The sequence below is a fragment of the Sorghum bicolor genome, chromosome 9, assembly GCF_000003195.3.
Source record: "Sorghum bicolor cultivar BTx623 chromosome 9, Sorghum_bicolor_NCBIv3, whole genome shotgun sequence".
NCBI lineage: Eukaryota > Viridiplantae > Streptophyta > Magnoliopsida > Poales > Poaceae > Sorghum > Sorghum bicolor.
This window is the reverse complement of record NC_012878.2, coordinates 26,572,305-26,597,721: the sequence shown is the minus strand read 5'-3', so window position 1 is coordinate 26,597,721 and position 25,417 is coordinate 26,572,305. Positions and strand designations below refer to the sequence as shown.

Genomic DNA, 25,417 nt, shown 5'->3' with positions numbered 1-25,417 from the left:
AGGTGGATCCCTTGGATGAGCTCAAGAAGTTCTTCTTGGAGGAGTAAGATTAGCTCTTGCTCCTCTAAGAATAGTCTCGGGATCGTCTTGATAATCTTCTAAAAGATTAAATCCAGCCATCCTAGCTTAAACAATCACAACACAAACAAAACTCTAATACACACCCGCTAAAGACAGGGGTTAGTTCTATAGCAAATATTAAAGACACAAATCTATTTAGGCTGACTGCTTCCCCGGTAGCGGCGCCAGAAATGCTTGTTGGCAATTCTTAGCGCAATCACTAAAGGTAGACACAAAGTCTAGCCTTCGGCAACGGCACTAGAAATGCGTGTTGATTATTCTTATGTCTATTGGAAATTCCACAAGCGCACAGAATATATCGATTGTAGCACTTCACTTGGGAGTACCAAGTATCATATTTATTTCCATAGGGAAGCCATATATGGCTAAGAGATGACTCTAATGAACTTACTAAGAATAACCTAATCTAGCAAGGGTGATCTAAATAACTGATAAATTGGATATGGGTTATAGACTAAGTAATAACCTAGCTACTACCACTTGCAGACAATCTAGACGTAATAGGAGAGGTCCTACAGTGTGTAAGCAATATTTCTATCTAGCTCAAGAATATATAATTTAGCAATCAAGGATCCTAACTAGTACTTCAGACCGTATGTGTCCTGAATTAATCAGGCACGACGCACAATGAGGTCTATGTTTTAAAAACTAGCTCCAACGTGGTGGAATACATAGGAAAATAAAAGTTGTCGCCACCTGCCACTACTACAGCTATCCGGAGGGCTAGCCACAATCCAAGCTAATGTATAGTCTAAGCACCACGCCTACACTATAAGATACTACTCTAATCCTGCGCAAGAACTAGAGCACCGGCTAGCGGCGCCCGATGAACAATGATGCTTGCCGCGGCAACTACTCCACGATAGTAGTACGCCTACACTCACTCATTAATGTCTTCACTTATGTTGTACAATCAAATTGTTAATTCAACAAGACTTGTAATATATGTTTTTCGCTGATTTATGTACTCTATTGTGAGATGTGATCTTGATATATGACGGCTATTGTGGTATGATACTCAATCATGATCATGATGTAGTGGAGATGTGGATGGCATCTCCCAAGGATCACCAAGTTGGTTTGCTTAAATTGAGTTGGTCAACTGGATGACACTCGCTTTAGGTAAATTAACACCGCAAATCTCTCTCCAAAAACCATACAATCCTAAGTTTGACTAATTATTTATAACACTAATAATATTTATAATATATAATAAGTATCACTGAATTGATCATCGAAGATATTTTCATAGTAAGCCTTAAAAATACAAATGTGATATTAACTGGTCAAACTTGGAATCGTTCGACTTTCATCCTTTTTAGCACAAAAGTGGTAGTTGACAACAAATTAATTCCTATAACTGTTTGTTCATGTAATGTCAGACTTATATTGGATTCGGTGAGGCGGTTAATGTCTTCACCTCTCCCCGCTCATTTGCATCGCAAAAGACTTAATTTAGAATTCAACTAACCAAGAATTAGATGACGAGCAGTCAACAGAGTCGTTGGGATTTTTTTAGGCTAAATCTTTCGTCTCACTGTTCACCTTTTTTCTAAGAAAAAAGAAGCATGTTTAATTCTTTACAAAATTTTTTGAGGACACATGATGGGTAGAATCTCTGAAGAAAGAGCAAAGCATGTACTGAAGTACGCAAGAGCATGTACTGAAGTACGCAAGGCTATTTTTCGTGCAAATCAGTTATCCTAACTGGGCAGCAAAGGAAGTAACATTTGGCACTGACACAGCAGTATAGAACTGCAGAGGCCAAACAGTAACAGTAACATTAACTCGTACAAGTTACACAGAAAGTGCAAGCATCCGAAGCATGAACACATTCCTTAGCATTTGGCCACACCTCAGTCGCGACAGCGCACAGGCATGGCAACCGATCCTTGGTTACATTGCACAGTGGCAGTGTAAAAATATGTGTTCCCGTCACAACCAGGCAACCACCTTACTCTTCTGTGAAGGTTGGAAGCGGGAGCTTTGCTCTATTGCTCAGAGATGACCGCAAAAGCATATTTGGAGAAGCTTGTACGACAGGACAAGATTCTGGTACACCGACGGATGTTGACGTTATTGGAGCAGTTTTTGGTGTAGCTGGAGTGGCTGCGAGACTCACAGTGCGAGGTAGTACTTGTGTAGGGTACACCTCGGTGACCTCTTCGATGCCTTCGTCAACATATATGACATCCTGCATAGTGAGCTGGTGATACTCAACTATTTCTCGCAGGAATCTGTTTTCTCGTGCATATACTGAGTTCTCATGCGCAAGCCGTGCCTTCTCAGCTAGTAGTGTTTCCAACTGGAGGCGGATCTGCAAAAGAAATGAATGATAAGTGGCCAAACCAGTAGCAAGTACACGCAGCACTTGTTAATTCAGCTAGACATACAATGGAGTAAGTAAACTTCACAAAAGAACTACTCTTAAAATTATCACATTCCAAAAACAATTTCAGAGAACCTCAGTATCATGTCGGGTTAGTATTCACAAAACCAATGCTATGCACCACCATAATTTCCAGTGAGCTTAGCAAGCCAGGCCTACTTGTTCACCTAACAAACTAGTATTAGATGTATATACTGTGTGTTTACTTAGTAGTGTAGGGTCCAACAGTTGACCATTTCCAGGTGATTTTATCCTCGACCGCTGGTTGTAGAATGTTCTGTAAGCAAATCTATAGGGAGATGAACTCTTCAACTTGTGTTGCTGTAGTGATCTTTCCCCTCAATGCTCTGATCCAGGTATTGTTCGTAATTTCCTGAATCCTGATATATCATTCTGTTTTCCTTCTGATAAGTTGGAAGAGATGGGGGGTAAGGTTCCTTGGGGCCTCTCTATCCAGCCAGCTATGGTGCCAAATTATTTTGCCTTGTTCCCATTTCCGATGAGTATAGTGGTGGAGGGGTTCAAAAGGAGGCAATCCACATTATTATAGGGACCTCAGTGCCGGCCCAAGGTTTATCGTCCACCGTCCACTCTTGCCAAATCCTTTGTAGCCACAGGGCTCTGCTAAATTTGTCAAGATCTATCACCCCAAGATCTCCCAAGTCCTTCGGCATGCAGACTGTTGGCCAATTTAATACTGTCAGATGCTGGTCATCATCTGTTTCTTGATTTTTCAATGAGTGCCAGGCCTAGGGAGCATGTGCTTTCAGGCACTTGAGTAAGCTTACTTCTTCGTGGGTGAGAGACCTATCCTCCTGTGCAGTCTCCACATGAAGTAATCGTTCTTTTACCATTGCAAGTTTTAGTGACATGTCCCTAATTTTTTCTACTTCCACCGCTTGATAGCCTTTATCATGCGAGCAAAGTGAAGGTGTTTCATGGTTGTGTCAAAGCGATGACCAAAAGATGTTTGCTGTTTCTCTTTGCATCTCTCCTTGCAGGAATATGGGTGTGTGGTCAAACATTAGGGAAGGCAAGGAGTGAAGTGGGAAATAAAAAAAGCTCTCAATCAGGTGTGTAGATCCTTGTCATGGTTGGGCTATCTTGCTCATTTGACCATGTAAATTGTTGTCCATTCAGGCAAATTTCTTTGAGCTGTAGGTCATCTAACACCACTTTGAATGAGCCCATCAGTCTCTCGTTGAGGTTTGAATTATTTCTGCCTTTGAGCCATCGGTCATCTAACACCACTTTGAATGAGCCCACGAGTCTCTTGCTGAGGTTTGAACTATTTTTGCCCGCCGCTTGATAAATCAAATTGAAGTCACCAAGCACCAGCCAACGGTCTGTTCTACGCTGCTAAATCCCATGTTCTTATGGGAATAGGAGATTGTCATTCTCGATTTGCAGTCTGTAGTGTACAACGATGCAGCAATATACCTCTTGTTTGGATCGCTGGTAGTGCTATAAAATTGTTTAGGAATTTTGGTCTTGGTCTTCACGAGTTCCTCTCTCGACTTCTTCCTAAGTTTGAGCCCGTTAGAGAAGCATTGCTGACTGATCATCTATGCCATTCGCTTGAGACGATGCCTAAGCTGCGATCCAAGGAGACATATTCTGTTATGTGGCTGTTGGGATTTAGAGTGGTGAGATGGTAAGCAGTGGCTGCTGGCGTGCTACAGTACCCACGGGTACTGTTCACAGTACTGACGGGTACTGTTCACACTGAATGTTGTGGCAGCGACTAGGGCTGCGAGGGCGAGAGGAGGCCGGCCGCAGGGCCTTTACCCACGGCCGAGCAAGAGGGAAGGGTTTTCCATCTTAATTCTTGCTTGATTAGATTGATACATCTCCTCTCCTTATATAGAGAGGTTTACTTGACTCCGAAGCAAGGCTTACTCCACCCCTAAGCAAGTGACTCTTATCTCTAATTAACCCAATATGCCCCTGACATACTCTAACACTACACCCCACCTGGACATGCAGCTCGTCCTCGAGTTGCAATCTAACCAACTTATAACGATGACTTGACTCGATAAAAACCTAACACCTAAAAACAAGCCTTTTACATCTCGGCTTATTTTATTATTCTCAACCTTTGACTCCTGAACATAAGGTGGACATTGTTCGCACGCCAGACCTGCACGCGTACAGCCTCCTGGATCCCATGGACACCATTTGGACGAAAGGGGTTCATGTGTACAGCCACTTGGAAGTGGTCGCAACAGAGACCAGTGAAGACACCCTCGTGGTGGCCGGTGGCGGAATGTGGAAGCGCTAAGCAGTGCACTCCCGTCGGTGACCCCATGCCTTCTGCCCGCCGCATGGCTGCTGGTCTGCATCGCAGAGAAGAGAGTGGAGGGCTTTCAATGGAGAACGACAAGGAGGGGAGTGCCTCTCCTACCGCCGCTGAAAACAGAGTTCGCCACCAGCATGGGGGCAACTGCATGCCCAAGATCTCTGACGCAGCGGACAAGATCGAGGTCCTCCCCGCAGCAAAGAGCAACTTGGAGGAGCTGCGATGGGGTGCAGGGCTGAATCAGCTGCAGATTGCGCATCATCCGCACCCGCCGATGCGCTAGGAGGCCGCACACAGCAGCTTGCAGCCGCACCACCGCCGACTCCTGATGGGTAACCATCTTCCCTGTTGGCTGCTCGATCTGCTTTCTTGCCTATGTCTTGGATCTGCCGGACGCCGACGCCCCTATAGAAGATCCCATCATTGAATGGGTGTTGGAGGCTCGGCCCACCATGGACAATGGTGCCGGTGGTGGGCTCTGGGGCAACTGTCGTCATGGTCACCGGGGCGATCACCATGGTGTACAACTGCCCCATCGTCAATGCCACAGCATAAGACAGAACCGGCGAAGGAGAAGGCGACATCTGCAGCTGGTGGATGGGAACCGAGGCGGTCGTCTGCGCACCTAGAACGAAAACGTCGTTGTCCCGTAATCGGCCATCCGATATGGGAAAACCAGTGGCAGAGAGGCCACGACCGATTGTGTTGTGGCTAGCTGGCCGGTTGCAGCGGCAGTATGCCAAGGTAGGACTGGATGTCGGCCACGAAATGGGCGAGATCGGTGATGGCCGCAGTCAACTGATCTGGCATCATCGGTGAGGAAGTGACCGGCAGCAGCACATCGTAACCTAGCATCTCTGATAGATTGTTATGCGGCAATTGGGATTGAGAAAGAGAGTTGAGGGGAGCGCCGGAGGCTGCCATTCTACAGTACCCACGGCGCTACAGTACTCGTTGGCACAGTTCATGGGCTAGGGCTGTGAGGGCAAGAGAGGACTGGCCATGGGGCCTTTGCCCACGGCCTAGCAAGAGGGAAGGGTTTTCCTTCTCAATTCTTGCTTGATTAGATTGATACATCTCCGCTCTCCTCTCCTTATATAGAGAGGTTTACTTGACTCCCAAGTGTTGGGATATAAGTGAATTGCCCACCTCTCCCCATCAACTTAAGCTTTTGGGTTGAATTGGTCGGTGCATGCAACTCAATATGGTATCAAAGCCAGAGGTCTCAAGTTCGAATCCTGGTTAGCGCAATTAAAATAAAATAATTGTTACTCGCTCCTATTCCACGTTTGAGGCCTAAGGGCCTCCACGTGAGGGGGAGTGTTGGGATATAAGTGAATTGCCCACCTCTCCTCATCAGCTTAAGCTTTTGGGTTGAATTAGTCGGTGCATGCAACTCAATACCAAGCAAGGCTTACTTGACCCCTAAGCAAGCGACTCTTATCTCTAATTAACCCAATATGCCCCTGACATACTCTAACATTTTCAGGCAAGGAGTGTGAGCGAGGTTCAATGAACTTCGGTTCTGGCGACCACATCGGTAGGCGGGGGGCTATTGTGGCAAACTTGGCCATGATAAGGACGACTGCAAGAAGCAAAACCATAGTGGTTCCCCTCCTCATAATCCTTGATCGGTGCATGTCGTTGAGCAAGAGGACTTGCCTTGTTTTGTCACCTTACTACCTCAGCACATAGGAGCCAAGCTTCTAGCTCTCCCCTACCTCCTCGCCCAGGTATATCATCTAAGTGGTTCTGCTTCTTTTCATGACCCCTGATTCCACTAATTTGTCCTTTGTGTCTTTACCTAATCTATTGGAGACAAATCCTAGGTTTGGGGCTAGATTTTCCATTCATTAGCGTTGCCACAAACCATGGTAGGTTGCCAGACATATATTGTAGCATACTTGGTCCTTAAGAAAGGATTACAACATATTCTAGAGATGCTAAAGTAGATGCTAAAGCAAGATAAGAATAAAGATAAAAGCTGACACAACCACCAACTACTCTAGATAAGTATCCAAGATAGATAAGCACAAGACTTATGCTTTCATTCTCCCCCAAGTCTTGTGTGGCGCCTTCTCGGAAATTTGAGCCATCCCAATTCTAGCGCGAAGCTCCTAGAACTTGACCCACCCAAGAGACTTGGTGAGTGTCAAGGGCCTGGTGATCTAGGGTAGCCGGCCCTTGACTACGTAGTTCGTAGTCTCGTGTCGTGTCTTCCGATCGCGGAGGTTATGCCCCTCACGGCGGCTCGTGCTTGAGAGCGTTAGGGAGAAAGAGAGATTGGAATAATTGATCTTGCTTAACCACGCAATGTTTGGGTTACAGAATATAAGGCCATTGGCGGCTGCCTCCTGGCCCACTGCTCCTGAAATCTAGAAACTAAAAGTAGGAAACAAGGTTTCTGGAAACAAACTAGAAATATCTGGACACAATCTATTCCTGCCGATCCTCTAGCCACTGATCGCGGCCTGGCCTTGCGCGGCAGCCTCCTGGCGCGCCCGTGCAACGCGCTCTGCGGCCCGACGCACATCGCGGGCACGGTGGCGCCTGGTGTACGTCTTTCCCCACATGACATCTCCCTCCCCGCCGAGACTCAGCTCGTCCTCGAGCTGGAAGTGAGGATGCTTGGCGGCAAAAGCTTCAACATCTTCCCAGGTGGAGGCGGCGGCAGACTGACCTTTCCACTGAACCAAGACCTGACGAACGCCACGGGCGAGTCTGTAGCGCACGGCGCGTTCGGGCTCCAGGGCAACCGCGCCATAGTGGATAGGTGGCAAGGGCGGTGCTGCATTGAGTGGCGTGCCTTGAAACTTCTTGAGAATCCCCACATGAAACACGTCATGTAGGCGAGCACCAGGGGGAAGGGCGAGGCGCACGGCCACATCGTTGATCAGTTCCACGACCTGATAAGGCCCGTAGAACCGAGGCTTGAGCTTCCCTGAGGACTGTTGTGACATGGATGCTGGAGCGCGATGACGAAGACGCAGGAGCGCCCAGTCACCGACCTAATAAGCCACCGGCCGATGACCCGCGTCGTAGTACCGCTTGTGGACCGCCTGCGCCTGCTCGAGCCTGTACCGAACGTCGTCAAGGAACTCTGCCCGCTCCTCCATGCTGCGAGCTACAGCTGGGACCCTGGATTCGCCCGGCTCGTATGATCGGATGGTCGGGGGATCCCGGCCGTAGACGACGCGGAACGGCGTGTCGCGCTGGGATGGCTGCTTGTAAGCCTTGTTCCACTCCAGTAGATCTCAATCTGAAGTTGTCTGCTGGTGACCCTATTTCAGATCCTACGGATATCGCATATGCAGTTCAGCAGGTGTGTCTTCACATGCATGATCCGCGCGAGCCTCATCTTGCAGCCCTCAAGCGGATCCTTCGTTATGTTCGTGGCACTCTTGACTTGGGTCTTCATTTGCGTGCTTCTAGTCAGACTGAGCTAGTGGTCTACTCTGATGCGGATTGGGCCGGATGTCCTGACACTCGCAAGTCTACCTCAGGCTACGCAGTTCTTCTTAGTGACAATTTGGTTTCCTAGTCTTCCAAGCGTCAGAATACTGTCTCCCGTTCCAGTGCCGAGGCGGAGTATCGCGCTGTCGCCAATGTTGTGGCTAAAGCATCCTGGCTGCGTCAGCTGCTTGCAGAGCTTCACACACCTTTGGGTCAAGCCACCTTGGTTTACTGTGATAACATCAGCACTGTATACATGTCTGCTAACCCCGTTCAGCATCAACGTACCAAACACATTGAGATTGATCTTCACTTCGTTCGAGAACGAGTGGCCCTTGGAGCAGTTCGTGTTCTCCACGTCCCGACGACATCACAGTTCGCTGACATCTTCACCTGATAGACTGCCAATAGGCAAAAGTAATGCACTTCATAATGGGATTACAGTAGGGGTTACATATTTATAGGGAATACAAGAGAGCCCAAAGGGCCTGGTCAGCCTGGAGGCGACGCCCCAAGGGACCAGTCAAGCCTAGGGAATAGGAAACAGTAAATAGGGACTAATAACTCTAACACCCCCCCCCCCCCCCCCCCGTGCAGCCGGAGCGTCGTTAGGACAGACGTTCAGGCTGGAGCGAAAATCCATGAAGACCGAGGAGGGAAGTCCCTTGGTGAAGACATCGGCGAATTGTGATGTGGGGACATGAAGAACACGAACAGCTCCAATGGCGACTCGTTCCCGAACGAAGTGGAGGTCGATCTCCACATGCTTGGTGCGTTGGTGTTGGACGGGGTTGGTGGAGAGGTAGACGGCGCTAACATTGTCGCAGTAGACGAGGGAGGCAGAGACCAGCGGGTGATGTAGCTCCTGGAGGAGTTGCCGCAGCCATGAGGCCTCAGCAACACCGTTAGCAACAGCACGGTATTCGGCCTCGGCGCTCGACCGTGAAACAGTGGGTTGGCGCTTGGATGACCAAGAGATGAGGCTGCCCCCGAGGAAGACAGCGTAGCCGGAGGTGGAGCGGCGAGTGTCAGGGCAGCCAGCCCAGTCGGCGTCGGTGTAGACGATGAGTTGAGTTGGAGCAGAGCGGGGAATGGCAAGACCAAAGTCAAGAGTTCCCTGAAGATAGCGCAGGATCCGTTTTGCAGCAACAAGATGGGCATCCCTGGGATCATGCATGTACATGCAGACTTGTTGGACAGCGTAGGCGATGTCAGGCCGGGTAAAAGTCAGATATTGAAGAGCGCCCACAAGACTGCGATATGCTGTAGGATCAGTGAGAGCAGGACCAGCAGCAGCAGAGATCTTTGCACAGGTGTCAACAGGGGTGGAGCACGGTTTGCAGCCGGTCATGCCATGGCGAGCAAGAATGTCCAAGATGTACTGACGCTGTGAAAGAAATAGAGTATTGCTGCTGCGCTGAACTGCTACGCCAAGGAAATGGTGCAGAGGACCGAGATCTTTCATAGCAAATTCTTGTTTGAGTGCAGCGATGACCCGGAGTAGGAGCTACTGGGAGGATGCTGTAAGAACGATATCATCCACATATAGAAGAAGGTAGACTGTCTCAGTACCTCGCTGGTTGAGAAAAAGGGAGGTGTCAGACTTGGCTTCAGTGAATCCCTGCGGACTGTAGCAGGCTTGACGACGGGGCTGAAAGTTTCATCATAATCAACTCCGGGGCGTTGAGTGAACCCACGAAGGACCCAGCGGGCCTTATATCTGTCCAGAGAACCATCAGCATGGAATTTGTGCTTAAAAATCCATTTTCCGGTGACCACATTGGCGTTGGCAGGGCGAGGGACGAGGTCCCAAGTGTGGTTGTCCGAGAGAGCAGTGACAGGACTGCGGCAGCGGGGACAGAACCTCGGTGTGCAGACCGAAGCGATGCTGCCTGAACCCAATCTTCCCACGGGTCGCCATGCCATGGGAGTTGGCGACGGTTGGGATGGGAACAGCACCGGTTGGAAGTTGAGGGCCGCTCTTGATGTAGCGCGGTGGTGATGGAACGATGCCGGAGCGTCGAGGCGGGGCAGGAGGTGGAGGAGAAGCCCCACCAGAAAGGGGCTCGGTCGGCGGGCTGGGTGCAGGAGCACGCCGGCTGTAAACATGAACGACAGGCGGCTTGTTGAACATCGGTGGTGCCGGCAGAGGGACAGGCGCCTGAGGCTGCTGTACAAGGGGTGCAGGGGGCGCCTGGACAGTGGGTGCGGGCGCCTGCACATGAGGCACAGTGGGCGCCTGTACAGGAGGCGCTGGTGCAGGTACAGGGGCCACATGCACTTGTACAGAGGGCGCCGTGGATGCCGACGCCGGGGCTGCAGGCAGGGACTCAGGGGCTGGCACCAGGGAGGCTGGCACAGGGGCCGGCCTGGGCAAAGTGAAGCCTGATGGAGGTCCTGGTGGTGGCAGAGGGCCTGCAATCCTGGAAATACCTGCAGGTAAGATGGAATCTGGCAAGAGATCATCGTCAGTTAGAAAATCGAGCTCGGTTGTGGGAGAGGAGGGCCAACTGCGGGAGAAGGGAAACGTTGTTTCATCGAAGACAACGTGGCGAGAGATGATGACACGATTGGTGGTGAGATCAAGGCACCGGTAGCCCTTATGGTCCGGAGAGTAGCCGATGAAAGCACACAAGGTGGAGCGTGGGGCAAGCTTGTGAGGAGTGGTAGCAGTGAGGTTGGGATAGCAGGAACATCCGAAAATTCGGAGGTCATGGTAGGAAGGAAGAGTGCCGTGAAGGGCAAAGAAAGGAGTGCTCAAGTTCAAAGTTTTGGTGGGGAGGCGATTGATGAGGAGGGTGGTTGTGGCAAGAGCATCAGCCCAATATGAGGGGGGCATGGATGCTTGGAACAGAAGAGTGCGAGTGGTGTTGTTGGCGGTGCGAAGCATGCGTTCCGCTTTGCCGTTCTGCTGTGAGGTGTAGGGACATGACATGCGGAGGGAAACACCTTTAGCAAGAAAGAAAGCACGAGACGCGGAGTTGTCAAACTCACGGTCATTGTCACATTGTACAGCCTTGATGTGGCACCCAAACTGAGTGAGCACATAAGCGAAAAAATTGGACAGAGTAGAAAAAGTATCAGATTTCAATCGAAGAGGAAATGTCCAAAGAAAATGGGAGCAATCATCAACAATGACTAAATAATATTTAAATCCAGATACACTGATGACTGGGGATGTCCACAGATCACAATGGATTAAATCAAAATTTTTGGTTGCTCTTGACATAGAACTAGAAAAAGGCAATCGAATGTGACGTCCAAGCTGGCAAGCATGGCATATGGAGTCGTCAGCAGGCTTGTTGCAAATGGTGGAGGACTGAGCAAGGCTCTGGACGCAGCTTTGCCGGGGTGGCCGAGGCGACGATGCCAAATAGCCGGGGAGGGAGTCGCCACAAGAGCACAAGGGCCGAAGGACGATGACGGGAGCTGCAGGGTGTAGAGGGGCCCCGAGCTGTTACTTCGAAGGAGGACGTTCCTAGTATGGAGATCCTTCACAGAAACACCAAAAGGGTCAAACTCAATGGAAACTAAATTGTCAGTGGTGAATTGTCTAACAGAAAGAAGATTTTTAATAATGTCAGGAGCAACAACAACATTATTAAGATGAAAGGGGCCAGGGAGGGTGGAGTAGCCAGTGCCAATGACCGGTAAAGTGGCTCCATTGCCCACAACAATGGCTGAAGGGAAGGAGGAGGAAGAAGACATGGTAACCATACCGGTGTTTGAAGTAATGTGGGAGCTGGCCCCGGAGTCGATGACCCAGTCCGAGGGACTTGGTGGCGGACTGAGGGAGACCGTGCTGAAGGCGCTGGCGAGGGCCTGGGGATCCCATGGAGACCAGGCAGGAGGCGCCTGGTAGTAGGCTGCTGGTGCAGCGGGATAGTACGCACCGGGAGCAGCAGCAGCCACCAAAGCCTGCTGAGGAGCAGCAGCAGCCACCAAAGCCTGCTGAGGAGCAGCACCAGCCACCAGAGCCTGCTGAGGAGGCGGACCAGGGCGAGGCGGTGGACCGCGAGGGCCCCCGTTGGAACCAGGCCACATGTGGATGGACCCAGTCCATGGATTGAAAATTGAAGGCCATTGTAGACCTCCGGTTGGGCCACTGGGCGGTCCACCTTGGCTGCGACCACCACGGCGACGCCGGCCACGACCGTTGTGGCTGCCAGACGAAGGCCCCCCCCCGCAGCCGGCGGGGGGCGTGGGGAAGAAGGCGCTGAAGAGAACAGAGGCGCAGACTGCCTGGTGGTCGCAGAGGCGACGAGAGCTGAAGGGGGCGCCGAGGGAGACACCATGTTGAGCTCGGCCAGGCGGAGGTCGGCACGAACGTCGGCGAAGGAGGGGAACGGCCGCTGGCGAGTGATGAGCTGCGCCATGAACTGGAAGCGCTCGTTCAGCCCGCGCAGGATGTTCAGCACAAGAGTGCGGTCGGTGACGGGCTCGCCGAGGTCGGCAAGAGCATCGGTCATGCCCTTCATCACAGTAGTCGTCGATGGAGAGAGCGCCTTGGGATAAGGTGCGAAACTCGGCGTCGAGCAGCATGGCACGGGACTCACGGTTGTTCAGAAACTGCTGTTCAATCCCGAGCCAGGCCGTCCGAGCAGTGACGCCGTCGCACTCGTGGATGATGTCCAGGAGGTCGGCGGAGATGGTGTTGAAGAGCCATGAGACCACCACGCAGTCCATGCGCGACCAGGCTGGATCGGCGAGGTGGACAGCATCACTGAGGACGTGATCCTTCAGTTCGAAGCTGCCGAGGACGAGGAGAACATGGCCACGCCACTTGGAATAGTTGGAGGACTGCAGATCAAGAGCGATGGGGATCAAGTGCTTGATATTCTGAACTGCGGCAGCTTGGCTGTGCAGCCGAGCGATGGCCGCGGCTTCAAAAGAGCCGGACAGATCATCGCCATCAGGTAGAGTGTCGTCGTCGTCACGCAGGCCAGAGTCGGGGTGAAGACGCGCGCGAAGTGTCGCGGCCTGCTGCTCCAGAACGGCGGCCTGCGCACGTTCCTGGTCGAGAGCGACAGCGGCGGCGCGGACACGGTCCTGCGCGGCGGCTGCAGACTTTAGGAGATCGGCGTCCTCCTGGAGCCGTTGGCTGCGTTCGACATTGGACTGACGTAGGGAGGAAGCCTCTTCTTCCAGGGTCTTGGCGGCGGCGAGAGCCTCGTCACGGAGCTGCATCGCGGCGGAGGCCGCAGAAACTCCGGAGAGGGAGCGCTGGAGCCGCCGGAGGGGGGCGCACCCGCGGGGGCCATCGGCGCTAGGGAAGTGCGGCGTGGGCGCGAACGCCGGAGGCGCGGGCCCGGACGTCGGAGGCGCGGGCACGGACGTCGGACGCGCGAGCGCGGGCGCGGACGTCGGACGCGCGGGTATCGGGCGCGCGGGCGCGGACGTCGAGCGCGCGGGCACGGACGACGAAACGCGCGGACTCGGAAAATCCGGGCGCGTGCGTCGAAGGGCAAGCGCGTGGGAAAAGGGGTGCGGAAGCAGGGGGTTGGGCTGGTGGGGAGAGGCCCAAGACGAATTTAAGCTGATACCATGATAGACTGCCAATAGGCAAAAGTAATGCACTTCATAATGGGATTACAGTAGGGGTTACATATTTATAGGGAATACAAGAGAGCCCAAAGGGCCTGGTCAGCCTGGAGGCGACGCCCCAAGGGACCAGTCAAGCCTAGGGAATAGGAAACAGTAAATAGGGACTAATAACTCTAACATCACCAAAGGCTTGCCCACTTCTGTCTTCACGGAGTTTCGGTCCAGTCTCAACGTCCGACGACTCGACGCTGTGACTGCGGGGGTGTGTTAGATTGTATATATATGTGCTGTGCGTGTATATGGTAGGGGCATGTGCCTGGTATGGTAGCCGGCCAGCCCTGCTTGATTAGAGATATGAGAAGATCTCGGTTGGTCTTATTTCTATAAACCACCGCACAATATTCATTGCTTTCACTGCATGTGGCTCTGTGCTACATGTGCTGCACCTACTCTGAGTCCTAATTTAGTTTCCGTGTCATAAGTTTGATTTGATTTGTATAAAATTCGTGCAATATTTATATTTCTAAATAAATTTATTAAAAAACTAGATTCAAAGATCTTTCTAATGATACCAATTATGTACCATAAATATTAATATTTTTTAATATATATTTTGTCAAAATTGTTTTTCAGAAAGCGCAAACGACAGTTATTTTGGAACGAGGGGAAGGGAGTACTGTGCTGCTGCTGCCGACCCGCGTGCCGCCGTCCTGTGCTGCTGCTGCACCTACTGTGCTGTGTTGCTGCTAGTCACTTCGTTCTTAAATATCTGTCGTTTTCGCTTCTTGAAATAACTTTGACTAAATATATATTAAAAATATTAATAATTTTAATACAAAATTAGTATCATTAAATAGATATTTAATTCTAGTTTTGGTATAAATCTATCTAAAGTTAGAAATATCACATATATTTTCTATAAATCAAATCAAAGTTGTTTGCACACAAAACGTGACGATCAACCTATACACACCCTAACACGCACAAAAGCTAGCAGCAGGCGCGCTCTTGCGTGCGGCACTGCCGCGTCGTGACCTGTGGCACGGCACTGACGCGCCGTGACCTGTGGCACGGCACTGACGCACCGTGACCTGTGGCGCGACAAGACCCGCCACGTGCGCCATGCACGACCGGTAGCGTGCCACGTCAGCAGCTCTGCCGTGCCGCCATGCATGGCACAGTAGTGTTAAAGTGCCACGCCATGGCGTATGGCGCGGCCAAAGGGGTTAGTTTTAAAAATAAAAAAAAATCAGTGTCAAAATTGAAAATAGTTTAAAAAAAGGGTTAAAAAAATCACAATGAGCCGGTACCGCGTGGTGTCGACCTCCTTCACTGTGCTATCGCGGCTCAGCTTCAGCCTCTCCTCTATGGGAGTGTGGTCGGGTCCACACACAACTTCATCAGCGTTCATGCTGCGCGCCGTGCGGGCCTGCGCCTCTTCGACAGTCAGGGTGCGCATGTCGTTGTGGCCAACGGCGAGCGCGTGGCATGCCAGGGACTGGCCCGCAACATCCTTATTCAGATTGGCAAGGAGTCCTTCCGCCTCATCATGTTCTCCATACCGGTGCAGGGTTGCGACATCATCCTGGGGGTCGCTTGGCTGCGTACCCTAGGGCCCATCTTGTGTGACTTTGCGACGCGCAGCATGGCCTTCAACCTAAGTGGTCGTCGCGTTGTTTGGGTGGGTGTGGACGCGTCAGGTACGCCACCAGCCCAGCAGCCGACCCTCTGCTGGCCACCAGTTTCTTCACCAACACATGTTCTGAGCAAGACCTGTTGGAGCGCCTCCTCGACACCTACAGCGACGTTTTCGCCGCTCCAGCAGGTCTGCCCCCGCCTCGTGATTGTGATCACCGCATTCATCTCAAGCCCACAGCCGAGCCGGTGGCTGTTCGTCCCTACAGGTATCCTCAAATCCAAAAGGATGAACTTGAGGTGCAGTGTGAGGACATGCTACAGCACGGTTTGATCCAGCCAAGCACATCGCCGTTCTCAGCCCCGGTGTTGCTGGTCAAGAAACAGAACAACAAATGGAGGTTTTGCGTCGACTATCGGCGCTCAATGCTGTCACCGTGAAGGATAAGTTTCCCATACCGGTTGTCGAGGAGCTGCTTGACGAGCTCCATGGTGCCCGCTATTTTACAAAGCTGGACCTTCACTCCGGGTATCATCAAGTCCGCATTCACCCCGACGATGTGCACAAGACAGCATTCCGGACGCACCATGGCCACTTTGAGTTTTTGGTCATGCCGTTCGGTCTATCTAATGCTCCTTCTACGTTCCTGGCACTAATGAACTCCATCCTCAAGGCCTTCCTGCGTCACTGCGTCCTTGTCTTCTTCGACGACATACTAATCTACAGCGGCTCATGGACTGAACATATGCAGCACCTACGCGCCGTCCTCGACGTTCTGCATGCGCACCACCTCCATCTTAAGCGCGCCAAGTGCGCGTTCGCTACAAGGGCAGTCCACTACCTCGGCCATGTGATCTCAGAGGCGGGCGTCTCCATGGATGTCTCCAAGGTGGAAGCGGTACAGTCTTGGCCTCAGCCACGTTCCGCCCGTGGCCTGCGGGGTTTCCTGGGTTTGGCCGGCTATTACCGCCGCTTTATCCAGGACTTTGGCGCCATTGCAGCCCCCCTCACGCAGCTCCTGCGGAAGAACGCGTTCCAGTGGTCAGCAGAGGCAGCAGCAGCGTTTGATGCCCTCAAGGGTGCCCTGTCCAGTGCGCCTGTTCTTCACCTACCAGACTTCAGCAAGGAGTTCATGGTGGACTGTGACGCGTCCGGCTCTGGCTTTGGCGCTGTGCTGCATCAAGGGGCAGGGCCGCTGGCGTTCTACAGCCGGCCGTTCGCAGCCCGGCATCTCAAGGTGGCGGCGTACGAGCGTGAGCTAATTGGGCTCGTTCACGCCGTGCGTCATTGGCGGCCCTACCTCTAGGGTCGCGCCTTTGTCATGCGCACGGATCACTACGCGCTGAAATATATGCTGGACCAGCGCCTGTCGACAATTCCACAAACTCAGTGGGTCTCCAAGCTTCTCGGCTTTGATTTCAGGGTGGAGTTCCAGCCCGGCCGTGCTAACACGGTTGCAGACGCCCTCTCACGGCGGGATGGCGATGTTCCTTTGCTGGAGGCCTTGACCAGCGCTGATGCGTCGCTGGTCGCTTTATCCCTGCCGGCATTCGACCTCTACAACGAGCTGCGCCACGAGTTCAACAGCGACGCAGCCCAGTGTGCCTTCCGTGATGCTGTCACCAATGGCGACCACGGTGCAGCATGGACGGTACGCGATGGATTGGTTTTACGGGACGGACGGGTGTACGTGCCCGAGTCGTCCGCGGTGCTTCCTGACCTCCTGCAGTTGAATCACACGGTTGGTCATGAAGGCATCCAGAAGACACTGCAGCGCCTCCACACAGACTTCGCCGTGGAGCATGATCGGCGTGTCGTGCGGGACTTCATCCGTACATGTGTTACTTGTCAGCGCAACAAGACGGAAGCTCTGCACCCCGCCGGCCTACTTCAGCCTTTGCCGGTTCCATCAAGGGTGTGGGCTGATATCTCAATGGACTTCATTGAGGCGCTGCCCAAGGTGCATGGTAAGAGTGTGCTACTTACTGTGGTTGACAGGTTCTCCAAGTATGCCCACTTCATTCCGTTGGGGAATCCTTACACGGCCGCCTCCGTTGCCCGTGCGTTCTTCACTGACATCGTTCGTTTGCACAGCATTCCGGAGTTGATCGTGAGCGATCACGATCCTGTCTTGACAGGCCACTTTTGGCGTGACCTGTTCCGGCTGGCTGGGGTCAAGTTGCACATGAGCTCCGCCTTCCATCCCCAAACCGACAGCCAGTCGGAGGTGGTTAACAAGATCATCACCATGTACCTTCGTTGCACGACTGGCGATCGCCCTCGTGACTGGGTGGATTGGTTGCCATGGGCAGAGTTCTGCTACAACTCCTCGTTCCACTACGCTCTACGTGCGACGCCGTTCCAGGTGGTTTATGGGCGGCCACCCCCGTCCTTGCTGCCATATGACCGGGGGACGGCTGCTACTGAAGACCTTGATGCCATGCTGGCCCGTCGTGATGAGTTCCTCGCCAAGGTCAGGGACAGACTACTCCAGGCCCAGCAGTACGCCCGCAAGCACTACGACGCCCATCACCGTGCCCTGGAGTTTGCGGTGGGGGACTGGGTTCTCTTGCGTCTGCTCAATCGCTCAACTCAGTCCTTGGTGCCGGCTGCCCGCAAGAAGCTTGGGCCCAAATTTGCTGGTCCTTTTCAGATCTTGGAGCGCATTGGTCAAGTGGCGTATCGGCTACAGCTTCCTGACAATGCGTGCATTCATGATGTGTTCCATGTCGGCGTTCTCAAGCCCTTCATCAGCACTCCTCCGTCAGCAACACCGCCTCTTCCACCACTTCAGCATGGGCGGCCACTACTCCAGCCTGAGCGCGTTCTTCGTTCTCGCCTCCAGCGCGGTTCCTGGCATGTTCAGGTACAGTGGACGGGCCTTCCTGCATCTGAGGCGACCTGGGAGCCAGTGGACAGCTTCTGGGAGGCTTATCCCTGATTTCAGCTCGCGGACGAGCTGTTTCCTGAGGGAGGGAGTGATGTTATGGTCGGTCAGACATACAAGAGGAGGCCTCGTGGCTGAGTCCAGATGAGTCCTAGGCTGAGTCCAGATGATTCCTAGTTTGAGTCAAGATCTGTTAGATTGGTTTGTTAGGAGTTTGGTTAGGAGTCCTTGATTTAAGGAGTCTTGTTAGCCATAGTATTGGCTGAGTCGTGTAATGCCTATAAAGGGCAAACTATATTCATGAATAAAGATTAGCCTGGGATTGAGATCTACATCTCCCTTGGGCGCCCAGCCCCTGCTGCCAGCTTCCTACCATGGCGCCTACTCGCCGCCAAAACCCACGCACGCGAGCTCCCTTCTCTCCTTCCAACTTCCTGCGCAGCAAAGCTCGACGCCGTAACAGGTTGTAACAGAGCTAAGGGGATGCCCCACTGGCACAGTGCTGCTGACTGTACTGTGACAGTGCAGGTCGGCAATAGTACTTCCATAAGTTTTCTTTCCATCTTTGGCTCCTCAGTAAGCACGACATGCATTTGTTGTACAGTCCAAATCGGAAACTATTTGCTTACGAAAGCTGTGCATATCTGAACCTTGCCTTGTGCGCATCACGTGAGTACGTGACAGCATTGTTTCTAATGCCCAACCAAAATAGAGTAATTAATTTCTTTCTTGAGCATTGGCAACTCAATTACATCGCATATGACCTCCGAGTTGATCCGTGTGTGCACCAAAGCTGCGTTCTGCACCGGACAAACTACCTCGGCTATCTTGCTTTGTCTATGACTAGCAAATATGCCCGAGAAATAGCCAGAGAATTCCACCAGCACCTTACAAGATAAAGACTAAGCTGAGCATGTAACTAATGCTAACTTGTCAACTCAAGGCATTCAGTAATTCACGCTCAGTTTTGATGTAACTTCCAATGAATATACACTAAAAAAACTTGACAACATTGTCAAGAAATAGGTAGACTACTCCAACAGAACCTGAATGTGGATATAGTTGCCAAAAGAAAATTATGGAGATAATTGCACCATCAATACTATGAAGGATATTTTTAGTACCTTGTTTTTTCAAAGAAAATATATACTTACCAGATCATCATCTTCTGGATTGTCACCCTTGTCATAACTCTCACGCAACATTTTATTCTCTTCTTCAAGCTGAGCACAGCGTTCCTTTGCAAAAGCTAAATCTGCCTTCAAAGTTTTCAGCTCCCGCAACAGCAACTTTGCTTTTGCAGCCATGGCATTTGCAACCTGTATGAGATATATGGAGATATTAGTTCAATCATACCTTACAAGATGGCAAAAAGATAGCCAAAGCGTCACTATTATTGAGGAAAGAAAAACAAAAATAGGTGTTCCTTATCCCAGCCAATCAAAATAAATTTGACATTGTTTCATACTGTGGATTCAAAAATGCAAAATGGAGCACTGAAGCAACATATCTAGTGACACATGTTTGCCACCTTACGTCGCGAGATGCCTTCAACTGAGTTTCATGGTCAAGTGGATTTTGAGGAAGGTGTCTTTGCAGAATTTTGTGGCCAGCTTCTCCTTGTGTATTCAAACCAGCTCCTTTTCTTCTTATGTTCAGTTTACGCGTCTCCTGAATAATGTCGGCCGTTTTATTCTCTACAATGGTCCGACCTTCCTGACAAAAATACCATATATGTCATGAGTTGTGGTGTGAGTGGAGTGTGTGTGTTGTGTGCATCCAAGTTGTACCCAATCAAAAAAACAAAGAGATCTGATATAACCAAAGGATATATCAATTGTATATCATCAAGAAGTCAAAAATAGCACAACATTGTAAAGATATGTATATCTTTTTTTCCAACTCTCAACGAAGATAGCATGCGTTAACAAAACAAAATGTTTGGTGCAACTTGCTGTAGTAGAATATGGATCAACATGGTGAATGCTTCAAATTTTTTCTAGCTTAAAGCAGGAGGAAAGGAATTTCTGTTTACATATTTATACTAAATGCACGACATTTACCAATTCAGCACAGAACAACATTGAAAGTGAAACGTAGGACTGATACTAAAAGATCCAGTCCTTGAGTAAAAAGAAAAAGAACTTATCAGTAACTTACTTCAAGTGCGTTTTTTATTGTGCCTCCAATATGGGTAAGGGAGGAGGTTATAGACTCAGATCTTTTCTGAGATGGAGGTGTCTCAGGTTTCCATGTCTCTCCTGACAATTGTTTTGAATGTGGAAGCTGCAGCGTCATGAAAAATATCAATGTTCCGCATGAGAACATTTCAAATTGAACTAAGCATAATGTTGATGGCACTTGCAGTGAGTCAGTGGTAAAGATTTACAGAGTGGGCCATAATTCTATCTACAAGATGACAGTTATTCACCATAGTGATAGGACAAAAACAAAGATGATGAGTCACACCAGTCTCAAGCTTCAAGCAGAAAATAAAAGCTCGTAATGTACTTTTCTATCTATCTATCAGTATACAGATATTAAGTGGTTTCAGTTACATACAAGGAGTTTAATTAACTCAAATTTAGCACCTCAAGAGTTCAATTGAGGAAGAAGATAATGGCAGGAGGGTTGCAGATCTCACCTGGACATCAACTTGCACATCGTCTCTTGGCGATTTGTACTGCTCCGGGGAGCAGTCCTCGTCAAGAAACGACTTTGCCTTCCGCGCAAGTGTGCCCCAGAATCCGTACTTGGCCTCGTTCAGGCTCTTCATGGACGTGTATTCATAGCCTGAACAATCCTATACACCAGGACTAATACCATCAGTTCTTGAGAGAACGAGCACGAACTGGGGAGATTGAGCAACACAGTTCAGCAGAAATCGATAATCGTAATGGTTACTACGCCAATACTCGAAATGATCCCTCGCCTGACCGAACTAACAACCAAGAATTACGAGGATCCCCTTCGTTGCGGTGGTCCCTGACCGGGCCAGATCCGACCCCGATGCATCTAGAGGCGAAACCGCAGAGATGTAATAAGCGAGAGAGAGGCACGGCGAGGCATACCGGGGACTGTGTGGACACAGAGGGCTCGTGGTGGCTCCGGAGAGAGGACGCCAGCGAGGCTGAGGACGAGTAGGCGGAGGCGAGGGAGGAGGCATCACGGTGCGCGGCGGAGGCGCGCATGGCCTGCTTGGCGAGGGAGTCGGGTGAGGCGGGGCCCACGAACGGCGGGTAGTGGTGCTCGAACGAGGGCGTCGGCTGAGGCTGGGGCTGAGGCTTCCGGCGGCAGGCCATGTGTGACGTCCCGGCGGCGAGGCGCGGTGAGCTCCGGCACCAGACTGGGGATAAAAACGGATCAGATGGAAGGATATCAACCAAGACCGATAAAATGTAGTTTGATATTAGGAAACGTATCTAGCCAAAACTTTATAAAAACCCGTACAAACTATGACAAAAAATTGTCTATATTCACAAAAAAAACACACATAAAGATAATATGATGATACACAAACTTAAAATATCTTGTCCAAACTCGAATTCGTTTATGAGATATAAAAATGACAAATTTCTAACAAATCCTGTGGACAACTTTTTGGCTTGAAATTTGTTATTTTTATATCTCAGAAACGAATTCGATTTTAGACAAGATACTTTTACAAGGTTGTGTATCATCATATCATATACATGTGTAATTTTTTTGGTAAATTACACGATTTTTGTCGTAGTTTGCATGGGTTTCATAAAGGTTGTGGTTTTCACCAGATATGTTCCGCATATATATATTTATATATCTATGCCTATTGTATTGTATTATATTATATTATATTATATTATATTATATTATATTATATTATATTATATTATATTATATTATATTATATTATATTATATTATATTATATTATATTATATTATATTATATTATATTATATTATATTATATTATATTATATTATATTATATTATATTATATTATATTATATTATATTATATTATATTATATTATATTATATTATATTATATTATATTATATTATATTATATTATATTATATTATATTATATTATATTATATTATATTATATTATATTATATTATATTATATTATATTATATTATATTATATTATATTATATTATATTAAATTATATTGTATTATATTATATTGTATTATATTATGTATTGTATTATATTATATTATATTATATTGTATTACTATACTATACTATACTATACTATACTATACTATACTATACTATGTTATATAATAAAGGCCAAAAATTTAAACTTTTGTTTTTATTAAACTTATTCTAATTCTACCTAGTATAGTGTCTGTGCGTTGCCACGGTTAGTTTTTCTCTCATGCAAGTGTATATGACCAAAAATATAATCCAGAATACATTCATGCATAATAAGGCATAATAAAGACATGTCTCATATACTACAAATAAGTTCTGAATATATGTTTATACCTACCATATATATGCAACAAAACATGATCATCCATCTCTTGATCTCTACCAAGAAAAGATACTTCCGTAATTAATTCTCACTTAAAATGCAAAAATGCTCCTTGTGACAAAATAAATGATCACGCTATTGATCTCGTGATTAAGTTCAATATATATAGATATATGGAGCAGCATCCATGTCGCTCGAAAAATCTCGTGGCCATCCTATCTTTCAATGAATGGTCCAGATTAGTCAAAGCTGATTTTGCTAAAAGCAGCTTCTATCGCTCCTCCTTCGTTTCCATCAGCTTTCCCTCTGCTTCCACCGGTGTAGAGTGGCTTTGACTCCAAAGCCAGCCCACCAAATGTATACTCTACCTTCTTATTCTCCTTTCCGATTCTTCTAAAAAAACCTTGCGCCTCCCGCTTGAGACGTCGATGCGTCTCCGTGAGCCTGCCCTTCCCCGCGACGTCGCCGCCCTCTTCTCCCTAGCTCCGGCGCCGACTATGGAGCAGCGCGACCTGGCACCAACAATGGCCGCCATGAGCCTTTCTCTAGCGTCGTCAATCTTTCCTCTCTCTCTCTCAACTCGGCTGAGGTGACAGCGCGCGTCGATCTGGCCCGGTCGCCATCCCTTGGGGAATGCTTAAGTTCTCTCTACATTGAAATGATAAATAGTTATTTTGTTTATAATTCATCATGTATCTAGTTTGTAACTTAGTATTCCCCAATGTTTAAGTTTGTTGGCTAAAAATGTCTTAACCTAAGACTTGAGAAACTTGTGGGTTGCAAAAGTATGATCCTTTTCTAAGTTGTTGCAAGTTATAATATGCTGAATGGATTATGCTATGACTTAGTTCTAAAGAAAAACTTGACACCCAGAATTTTCTTTTCAAAAATTTAAAAAATTACATGTTCTTCAATGGTTATAAAATTCCTACCATAGCCATATTACAATATTTAAATTCTAAATCTTAGTCTTATGCTGCTTGTATTTACATTGAGCTTTGTCAAATTGATATAACCCTTGTTGAGATACTTGTTATGCACCCATGATCAAGATTTACGTGCACTCAGAAATAAAAATGCTAACTCTCACACTGACAGTTGCGCAAAAACATGCTATCCATCCACCAAAAATAATAAATACTCCATTCATGTGCTCTAATATCTTTCAAAAAGAATTTGGGCTATATACATAAAGAAAAAAAGAATGGAAAAATATATAATATCCATGCCAAAGGGCATGAGAGAAAAAAGGGGTACAAAGATGCCTACTGAAAAAAGAGAGAAAAAGCACAGCTCATCTTCTCTATATTTCCTAGAAAAGAATGAGATTCACGACAATGGAGTCCAAAAAGAAAATATGATTAGAAAATATTCCACACACTTGCACATCTTGATCAAAGTGTATGGCTTGCATCTCCTTGGATCCGCTTTTTGACTTAGCAATATTTTGTGATGCAAGTAGACACATTATTCATACGTACCGAGAAACTCCACATATAAGCCTTCATAGAAGTAGGATGAAAAACAAAGGTATTATCAAAGGCTGAAAGCCCTAGTTTGGTTTTGGATATTTGATAAAACTCTAGTACTAACCTCCATACTAAGTATGTATAGACTTAATGAGGTTGGTACATGTCAAGTAATGGAGCATGAGATGATCATGGTGATGATGGTGATGACCACAAGATGATCAAGTGCTCAACTTGAAAAGAAGAAAGAGAAAAATAAAAATCTTTGGAGATCAAGGCAAAGGTATTGCTTAGGGTTTTGGCTTTGGTGATCAAGACACCATAGAGGGTGTGATCATATTTAGGATAGAGAGCCGTACTATAAAGAGGGGAATTCTTTGGCTAAGCGGTTATCAAGTGCCACTAGGTGTCATTGTTCATGTGGATGCATTTAGAACCTAGTGAGCTAACTTAACTCTGAAAGCCCAAGTTTGGTTTTGGTAATTAATGACACCAAGTTGCTAATGCCTTGTGTCCAAGTGATTTGAGTTAGATGTAGCAACACATGTGATGAAAGTGCAAGGTGGCATGAAAAGGTAGCCACATGATTACAAAGAGATGAAGCATGAAGTGGAGATTATGGTGATAGACCAGGAGTAAAGTGATCAAGGCAAAGGTATAAAAGTAAGGTTTTGCTTTTGCCGGTCTAAGATGAGTAGAGAAATGTTTGACCGGGTTTAGTATAGATAGCCGACTATCAAGAGGGGAAATCACGGTCATCTCTCGAATCAAGTGCTACTAGGTCCATATCTTGAGCATATGCATTAGGATCTAGTAAAGTGCTAACCTAACTCCTTTAGAAAAATGTTTCTGAAATACTAACACACATGCACATTAGTGGTGGACATGTGGTGGTGTTGGGACATTTACAAAGGAGGTGGAGTTCCAAGGGTAGAGAGGGGTTTGGGTCCTCTCTCCCTCCCGTCAAGCTTGCGAGGCGGGATTCAGCGCTTTTGAGAAAATGAAATACATATTTTCTATTGCGTTGGTGGAAAGTTTGGAGAAGTCATGGGAGTAGAATGTTGTCCTTTGGAGACACCGGGCGCAACATCGGACACTGCACCGGACGTGCTCTGTGCGTCCGGTGAGTGGCACCTGTTGGGGTGAACTCACTGGTCACATGCATAGTATCTTGAGTGAGTCCGGTGATGTGCGT

General features: G+C 48.6%; 1 protein-coding gene across 2 annotated transcripts; it reads right to left on the bottom strand.

Annotated features, from left to right (window-relative positions):
• LOC8061277 lies at nt 1,693–21,664 on the bottom strand. Of its 2 annotated transcripts, none has more exons than XM_002439510.2 (6): nt 21,361–21,659; nt 20,934–21,092; nt 20,450–20,575; nt 19,826–20,005; nt 19,444–19,608; nt 1,693–2,398 (listed from the first exon to the last, which is right to left on the bottom strand). In XM_002439510.2, the coding sequence occupies exons 1-6, from the start codon at nt 21,589–21,591 to the stop codon at nt 2,036–2,038; spliced, it is 1,224 nt and encodes a 407-aa protein (XP_002439555.1). In that variant the 5' UTR covers nt 21,592–21,659; the 3' UTR covers nt 1,693–2,035. The 2 variants fall into 2 exon arrangements, with proteins under 2 accessions (XP_002439555.1, XP_021303070.1); XM_021447395.1 differs by lacking the exon at nt 1,693–2,398 and adding an exon at nt 11,273–11,714 and having other exon boundaries at nt 21,361–21,664.